This window comes from Bombyx mandarina, chromosome 10, assembly GCF_030267445.1.
Source record: "Bombyx mandarina strain Sakado chromosome 10, ASM3026744v2".
Classification (NCBI taxonomy): domain Eukaryota; kingdom Metazoa; phylum Arthropoda; class Insecta; order Lepidoptera; family Bombycidae; genus Bombyx; species Bombyx mandarina.
The window spans coordinates 8,341,731-8,351,319 of record NC_143217.1 but is presented as its reverse complement, the minus strand read 5'-3'; the positions used below and the strand labels follow the sequence as shown (position 1 = coordinate 8,351,319).

Genomic DNA, 9,589 nt, shown 5'->3' with positions numbered 1-9,589 from the left:
CTATAGGAATGAGTATCATTCGTGAAAATTTTATGTTTCATTGGGTTATGTTATCGCTCTAAGTGGCAGAAAATCTAGTGTTTTCCGTTTGCGAAAAGCTATTTTAGCAGTACGTGATGATTTTTCAGTACCTGTATACCGAGGGACAACCATAAAATAATTTTTAAAAACATTTTTATCACATCCGTTCATCTAACTCTCGCTGCTATGGCTGCTAACCACAATGCTACATTTTTCCTTGTGGACTGCTGCATGTCTATCCACTGTGCTCCTGATATTTGTAAGCGAGGGATCAAATCACATACATCCAATCAGGTAGGTCAGTTGCTTGCTTTGAAAACAAAATAAAGTAGCGGAAAAAATATGGGTATTAGTTTTCAATCAATTTCATTCAAGTTTAAATTTTTTAGCTTTTGAAATACGAGGATGGATAATTAATTGATTAGATTCATTATTTCTAAGGAGTCGACAGAACGTGAGAGCGTAAGTAAACTATAACCCGATTGCTAACAATAGCGTCACATACAAGTTTCTTAGGTCAACGTTTTTATTTAAGGGATGTACAAATTCTAGCGGTGCTTGTAAAAAGTGATTCATTTACAAATGTGTAATATTAAACTGATATGTAATATTAATCGTATTAATTTATTAAAATTGATCTAAAAGTTTAATATATTTAATGCTTAAAAAACTTAATTAATAATAAAAAAATATTCGATCCATTCCTAAATTAACATTTCTTCCTTACGTGTTATAGTTCATAATTGTTTAGCTTTAGACAACTAAGCCGTAGGGCAAGCCTGATTATGTATATTTCCAAGACTCCTACCTCAATTATCTCCACCCTTCTCAGCGGTGGATAACTTATACCTACAGCGCAATCTCTTACCGATTTTCGTCCAATGTTCGAACCCTATGATAAGCTGATTATTTTATAACTTTTATCGCCTTCAATCGAACTTCCTTCCTCGTTTGTAGTTGACCTCAAACCTAGCACAATTTTATCTTTAAAAATCTTTAATATATTTAGGTATTTAATCTTTTTAAACAACGTTATTTATTACTTTATATTTGTTTATTGCACTAGATTGGTAGACGAACTCATGGTCCAGCTGATGTTAAATGGTTACTGGAATCCTTATGCGATTACGAAGTGAAAGTCGCCACCCATCTTGAGACCTTAGGTCGAAATCTTAGTTGTATGTGTAGTGATTACAGGAGCGCATAATTATGCGCATAATTATGCGTTCCTGTAACCTGTATTTGGGCAGCAAACAATTGTTTGCAGCCCAAATAGACAGATTTGTGTCATGGTAAATACTCGGGGTCAGACTCATATTACCAGTTAAACCAAACTTATAAATTTTGTGGGTTTGATCTTATTCCTTCATATTATCCACTAATATAAATAACCCTTAACTTCGTATGTTTCTATATTACCACACCGGATTTGCATCAGGTCAAGAGAAGGTCAATTATTATTGTTTACATAAAAAAGAAAAACAATGATGCTGTGCTATTTTACGAAATTTAAAAATGGGTATTAGAAAGTCATATTCTGGTAATAGTAAATTTTTCAAATCGGTAAACTTTGTATGAAAACAATAAAGATAGGCGTAAACAAAATGTTTACCGTGAATATTAGTTAAAATTGTTCTGATTTCGGCAGAGTATTACTCTTATATAATAATTTAAGATTAAGACAATTGCATCGCAATCAGAAACTTACTAATGTTCTCATTAGACTAGAGTTTTTCGGTAACTTAAAACGAATTAACTATGCATGTTTCTACAGGTGTGAATGCATACGTCGTATTAAGTAACAACTAATACATACATTCACCACATTCTTAAATGTTTATTTATTTTACTTTCATATAACGTACTTAGTATTGAGGGCATTTGTCATGTACTTCAATTGGCATGTGCGAATCAATGTACCATTGTAGTATGCACATTGTAGGTAAACAAGTAATGATTGAGATTTTAAAGTTAACTACTTCGAGTAAATTGCTTAAACTTTGAAGAAGAAGAAAAAAACAAAAGCTATTTGATTATCAATTTTTGTTAACATTTACTTTAGTCAACTTAGATTTGTGAAAAACTGCAAGTAGTAGGTACGCACTTTGTTATAAAGTCATATAACTATTATCACCACACAACATCTTACACTATCATTTAACGCTGCCCTCGTGCTTTTGCAGTGGTAACAAATTTTATTGGAAACATCAAACATTGTTGTCATCAAACAAGTGTGAGCACTCAGTTGGTGAATTTTCCCACATCCGATGTCTGGAAGATACATAATTATGTATAAGCGACCGCTACTAACATTGTGTAGTGTGATAGCGTAAATTAATAATATAAGCCTGGGAATATATCACTACGTCATGTGACTACTGGTACATTCCAAAATATACAAAATAAACGATATTTAACTATTTCTGAATGAAAATAGGTAATAGTCATGATTTTTTAACACCATAACTACGAGCGCGTTTTTATCTAAAATATAAGAATTGAAGAAATGTAGAGCCTCCTTCATTGGTCTTCGCACTAAAACTTAAAATTATGTAAAAGATATATCGTTTTATAAATCGTACTAGTCGTCTTTCGATGTTGCTTGAACGTTGTTATTAAAATGATTTCGATTTTTTTTGTTTGCGTTCGCATACTTGCCCTCCAGCAAAAAGCGTTTGATGCGTCGCCGGTAGGAGGGCGCCGCGTGAGCACCATCTCATTGCGCAAGGCACAACAAGCATCGAAAGTGTCCCCTCCTTTGGATATGGAGCGTACATCATTTATAAGCACAGGTGACTCCTGATTGCTGGACATTACACTCTCTAAGGCTGTGTCAATCCGCGGATCCAGAATGTGTGAAAAAATGGTAGGTTGTTAAAACAAAGTGAACGTTTTAGAATTTTTACTTGAATTGTGCTCTGAGGATTCAGTGATATTTATATAGCTCAGTATTTCTCGTGATTTGAGTGCTAAATAGAAGTATTTCCTAAATGAATATAAAGTGGGTAATTACATTTAGAAGTATTATTTGTCTTATTTAGAGATGATTTATTTGTTCAGGTACTGAGATCGATACTGGTGGCGGCGGCTGTGGTATGCGTAGCCGCTCGTCCTGAACCACCATCATCATACGGCCCTCCTTCCACATCCTATGGGGCTCCATCGCGGTCTTATGGTCCCCCAGCTCCACAATATGGTCCCCCACAACAGCCAATAGTGCATAAACATGTATACGTGCATGTGCCACCGCCAGATAACGAGATCCCGGCACCTCCCAAGCAGATCTATGTTCCTCCTCCACAGAAACACTATAAGATAGTATTCATTAAAGCACCTACACCTCCAACACCGACCGCACCTGTTATTCCTGTGCAACCTCAGAACGAAGAGAAAACTCTCGTATATGTGTTAGTTAAGAAACCAGAGGAGCAGCCTGAAATCGTCATCCCGACGCCAGCGCCAACCCAACCTTCGAAGCCTGAAGTCTACTTCATCAGATACAAAACACAGGTAAGATTAATTATTCATAAATTTTACAATATCTTATCGTTCGTAATATAAAGCTGCTCGGTTCCAATTTTGCTGTGGGATAGAAAATGACTACGTTACAATATATGTGTGGACTACTTGTTGCACTGGACAATTCCCTTAAATGAGGGCCTAAACGTATACAAAATCCTACTAGATTAAATGTTCAAACTATCTGAAATCGGGTAGCCTTATTAACCAAGAAAAAAAAAATTCTTTACAATTTTCATTAAGATTTATTTATTCATTGCTAGCGATTGTAGTTCACCAATATTTTTGAATCAGCGGGATTTTTGCCAGTTTTGTGATTATAGTGGGTATCTGCACAATGTAATTTTTTTTTAATTAATAAATATTATCTAACAAGGTATAGTGAAAAAAAATTTTAATTTGAAAAATTACCAACATTGGTTACTTACACCTCATTGGCTAATTATTTTACAATTTAACTACTTATTTATAAATAAAAATTACAAAAACATCAATTTATGGTAATTACAAAATTGTCTTTGTACTCTATTTAATCTAAAAATATTAAAATGTTATCTGAGGTAATTATAATAGTAATCAGTCTTTAATGAAATTACGCCAACTCCGGTTTACCGATCACAATTATAAGATTATATTGGATCCCGTGCTGATTTCAGGATCTCATTTTGCTGAATTGTTATCCCTATTCATTGCCGTTCGCTTTACGCAATCAATTACATTTTATGTTATTATTATTTAGGTATTCCCGAATTAAAGTATCCATTTTACTATAAAATTTCTTAATGGATTCTCACAATTTCTTTTTTATTATTTTCGGTGATTAGCGTTATAGTGTAGTTAGTTCTATTTAAAGTTTACTTGGACGCATTAATCTTTAATAACGGCTACCCAGATGAAATTGAAAAGGTTGAAAATCGTGACGAATTTTCTCGATTAATTCAAGAAACTATTTGGATAAACGAAATCGAAAAATATCTATGTAAATATCTAAATCGAAATAGCTCTTAAGAAATATGATGCTGGAGAAGAATTCTTGGGATAAATAAGGACTGACTTTACAAAACGAATTTTTAAAATTGTTTGTAGACACCGTGCCAAGAGGCGTAGGTATATTTGAAAGCAGGCCTTGTTGTGCAACATGGAGTAGAGTTCGCGAGCGGTTGCATATATAATGGACCGTCAAAATTTTGGATGTTCCTTTGGCCTGGTAATGGGGTCACAGCGAGGACCGTCTCGTGCACCCGACACCCGTAAGGGGGTACGACGACCCCGGTAGTAGTGGATGTTCCATAACATTCTACAAGTCAGTAGGAGGGATAACGATACGTCATGAGGCGATATCTGACCTCGACTTAACTTTTCAAAGACCATAACTGATTCGACAAGCGTATATCGATTACCTGAAAAGCCAATAAACATGAGCTCCCACAGCATTCGGTCTACTTCTCTAGAACAGGAAGTAATGAAACCAAACAATTTTTTTTGTTAGAGTGGATGATGTTTTTTATAAAATAAATAATTTCGAATGTGTTATTATCCACTGTCGTTTGGATATAATTAAGAAGTGGTTAAGATTCAATACTATTAGAAAGCCACTCCAATGGATATTATTGTCAAATTTATTTATTCCAACAATCTTGTTGAACATACGAACGGTTATTATTGTACATAAAAATAAAACGTGACTGAATTATGATTTAAAAAAATAAAAAGCTGTTGCGTAAGATGTTACAGTATACATATCAGTTATTTCGTTCTAATAGCATTATAATTGATGGTCTTTATAAACAACACAACAAGGGGAATGTGTGTGTGTGTAAGAAACAGTTTCAACTTTTTTCACACAGGGCAGTTGCATAATTTATTATCGCGCTGATGTCATTATAATAATAACAATATTCTAAGTAAATGCCGATATGTGTTTTTAGTTTTGTTTATCTGTCACGGAGAAATAGACCGAACAGATTCTTTAGATAGAAAGAGCTATTTATAAAGCAAGAATTTGTGTAGGGAATGACTAGCAATTCTTTATTTCGAATAATTAAAATTAAAATTTAAATAAAAACAGCGGGCCTATTTTTAGTCTATAGTTATGATAAAATTTCCATCTTTATCTTTTATGTTCTTTACGATTCTATTAATTATTCGTAATAAGGCAATTTATTCGATGTCGGTTTGTTACTTGATTTACCCAGTGTCCTTTATATTTCATCGATCGAAGCATGGGACAAAAATATAATGTTAATGTTCACAATAGTAGTCACCAATTTAATTGACGACGGCCATTGTTAATAGCAAATGGTTTTTGTCGGTCCTTTGGAATTAGTAAAGTAATTATGTTTTTAACATTAAATTGACAGTAGCTCGGTACACAGTAAATTTCTTAGTAAAATTAGACTGAGGATATAATATAATGTATAATACTCAGAGTTATTTTGTTTTTCACCTAATATGCAAATGATAAACGCTAAAACAAAGGTAGGTAAGTTTTTCTTTGTTAAATATCCAAACAAATAATTAATTACCGTCTACTATTAAAAAGTAAGCGCATTTGCTTTTTTTATTGTGTGCGTTTTATTAGTACAATTCTATTATTAATAGTTGAGCAAATTTTATTAGCTTTAGCACTAGGAACAGTGAATCGCTTGTCGCAATATCTATACTTAATATTATAAAGAGGAAAGATTTGTTTGTTTGTTTGTTTCGAATAGGCTCCGAAACTACTGGACCGATTTGAAAAATTCTTTTTCCATTAGAAGCCGACATTGTCCCTGATGAACATAGGCTACATTTTTTATTTTTTTTTTATTTTTTTTTTTGGTTTCATGTGTGTTTTAATGTTTCCGAAGCGAAGCGAGGGCGGGTCGCTAGTCATTAATATATATACTTTAAAAAAAGATTGTATATAGTTATGTGAATACTAATACAGAACGGATATTTGTTTATAACTGGACCCATTAAAGCACATGACAAATGTTACCTATAGAGAACATTATACTTCCAAATAACACACCAAATAATTATTAACTAAATTAAATTAAAATACTACATATATCTAATTATGTCCTCAGATATCAGGTTTTGGGTCCTCCGTGAATTATTTTTCCATCAATTCATTAAATAAATAGCACAGACAACTTTATTTATTTTCTTTTATTTACAGAAACAAGAAGGGTACCCGGCGGCAGCACCCCCGAAACCTGAGTATGGACCCCCTGCTTCGGCCCCCTCGTCAGAATATGGAGCTCCATGAATCTAAATTGACAGACCTAAGTACCTATAAACTGTAGCCCAATGCCATAACTGATCAATTTTTCCCACTAATACAATCTTTGTAGTAAATAATTTCCAATGACTGAAGTTAATTGATTTCGGTTAAATGCTCAAGCAACTTCATAGTTCTGTAGATTTACAAGACAAATTTTTTTAGTAAATATGTTTAAAAGCGTCAAATTTAAGCATTTAGAATAGTAGAAATGTCATTTTTTTACCTATTCTAAAACTAAAACAATAAAAATGTCAACTTGATAGACGCGACCTCTATTTCACGAAAATAACTCATCAGCAGAAGACAGGTTCTGTATTAGCTTAAAAAAGCAGATAAAGTAGACGGATACAGGTAAAGGTCTGGCAAAATGCCATAAAGTGTTGCACTTTCTCGTTATTATTGCATCAAATTGATGTCGATTTTTGTAAATATGTTACTTTTTTATATGATTAAAGTTTTATTATTAAGCATCTGGTTTTATTATACGTCAGCAAAGTCCGTCAACCGTTTTAAGAAATGAGTAAATAAAATACTGTTTTAACATTAATTTCAATTTCTTGAACTTGAGTTTTTTTGAGTAAAAAGGACAACAAAAATCAAATAGATTAATTGATCATAAATAGCGCTGTAGATCCGGAAATGTAAATAATGGTGAGTTAATAAGTTTTCAATGTAATTGTTACGAATTGTTTTTTTTCATAAATGTCGATATCTTAATCAAATTAAGTTTTTCTACAGTCAAGTACAATCAACAAATATAAAGAAAAATCATTTTTTTAAGTTCATATACCTACCTGGATTAAATATTATTTATCTCAATATAGATGTACATATTTTATGTGGGTGATATCGAGGGAACGGGTACCATCTCTTACATAACTAAAACTATAAAATTAACTAACTTAAATTTTACAAATTTAACATCGCTGTTGTTAATTCCGCAATACACCGTATTTCACGGTTCCAAAGTAGGATTTTCTGTTGTGTTGTTGATACCAGAAACACATCCGGAGTAGAGTTCGTGAAGTCGTCGTGGCCTAAATGAAGTCGTCGTGGCCTAAAGGATAAGACGTCCGGTGCATTCGTGTTGAAGCGATGCACCGGTGTTCGAATCCCGCAGGCGGGTACCAATTTTTCTAATGAAATATGTACTCAACAAATGTTCACGATTGACTTCCACGGTGAAGGAATAACATCGTGTAATAAAAATCAAACCCGCAAAATTATAATTTGCGTAATTACTGGTGGTAGGACCTCTTGTGAGTCCGCGCGGATAGGTACCACCGCCCTGCTTATTTCTGCCGTGAAGCAGTAATGCGTTTCGGTTTGAAGGGTGGGGTAGCCGTTGTAACTATACTGAGACTTTAGAACTTGTATCTCAAGGTGGGTGGCGCGTCTACGTTGTAGATGTCTATGGGCTCCAGTAACCACTTAACATCAGGTGGGCTGTGAGCTCGTCCACCCATCTAAGCAATAAAAAAAAAAAAAAAAAAAAAAAAAAAAAAAAAAAAAAAAAAAAAAAAAAAAAAAAAAAAAAAAAAAAAAAAAAAAGTTCATCCATACTACCTGGAGCCACTGCGGTCATCCACAGTGCGTTTCCAGAGATCTTTTTTGCCACGTACCATCCGGCTATGGAATGAGCTCCCCTCCACGGTGTTTCCCGAGCGCTATGACATGTCCTTCTTCAAACGAGGCTTATGGAGAGTATTAAGCGGTAGGCAGCGGCTTGGCTCTGCCCCTGGCATTGCTGAAGTCCATGGGCGACGGTAACCACTCACCATCAGGTGGGCCGTATGCCCGTCTGCCTACAAAGGCAATAAAAAAAAAAAAAAAAAAAACATACAAGAACAATTCTTGTGCGGGTGCACCAGTGAATACCAAACTATTTTTCAATAACACTGACTCCGACCGGGGTTCCTACACGGGTCGGGTAATATAATAGGGGCTAAGTATGAAATTGACGTTTTATTGGAATAGGTACTTCGAATTGACATAGAGCCTTCATGGTTTGAGATTTTTGAGTGAAACTTTCAAATGGTACTTATGAGGTTCTTCTTTTAAAAAAGGTGCGACATTCGATTATCGACTTCCAGTTATTTTTTTTATTAAGCTTAGACAAGAACGATGGATGGATGGATAAAGATAGATTTTTGAATACGAGTTCCCACGCGGACTTACGCTGCAGAAACAGCTCGTAATATCGCTCGTTGCCTTTGGAGAGGGGACTGCTGGTGAACGCACCGTACTATTTTGGTTTAAATTCTTTCGTGATGGAAATTTTGATTTGAAGAACGAACCACGTGGAAGACCGCCCACACATGTGAATAACAATGAATTGAAAGAGATGGTGGAAGCCGATCCGAGCCAAACTACCTAGGAATTAGCGGCATGGTTTAACGTTACCTTACCAACAATATTGACTCATTTGCGTGAATTCAATAAAGTAAAAAAATGTGAAAAATGAGTGCCTCATAATTTGACTGATCTGCAGAAAGAAACGCGTGTTGAAACTTGTGTTACCTTGTTGAATCGACACAGAACTGAAGGAATATTGGATCGAATTGTGACATGTGATGAAAAGTGGATTCTTTACGATAGTTGTAAGCGAAAAATGAAATGACTGTTACCCCAAGTCAAACGCCGCAACTGTGTCCTAACGCAAAGCCAATAAAAAGGTAATGGTAGCTTTTGGTGGTCTCAGCATGGTGTTATTCACTATAGCTATCTCCGATCTGGTCAAGCAATAATGGCATATGTCTACTGTGCCGAACTCCGAACAAT

At 34.4% G+C, this 9,589-nt stretch overlaps 1 protein-coding gene across 1 annotated transcript; it reads left to right on the top strand.

Annotated features, from left to right (window-relative positions):
* Positions 1 to 1,368: 1,368 nt before the first annotated feature.
* TwdlE (TweedleE) lies at positions 1,369 to 7,275 on the top strand. The gene is made up of 3 exons (XM_028185875.2): positions 1,369 to 2,887; positions 3,082 to 3,531; positions 6,704 to 7,275. Exons 1-3 carry the CDS (start codon positions 2,873 to 2,875, stop codon positions 6,791 to 6,793), a joined length of 555 nt encoding a protein of 184 aa, XP_028041676.1. The 5' UTR covers positions 1,369 to 2,872; the 3' UTR covers positions 6,794 to 7,275.
* Positions 7,276 to 9,589: the final 2,314 nt, after the last annotated feature.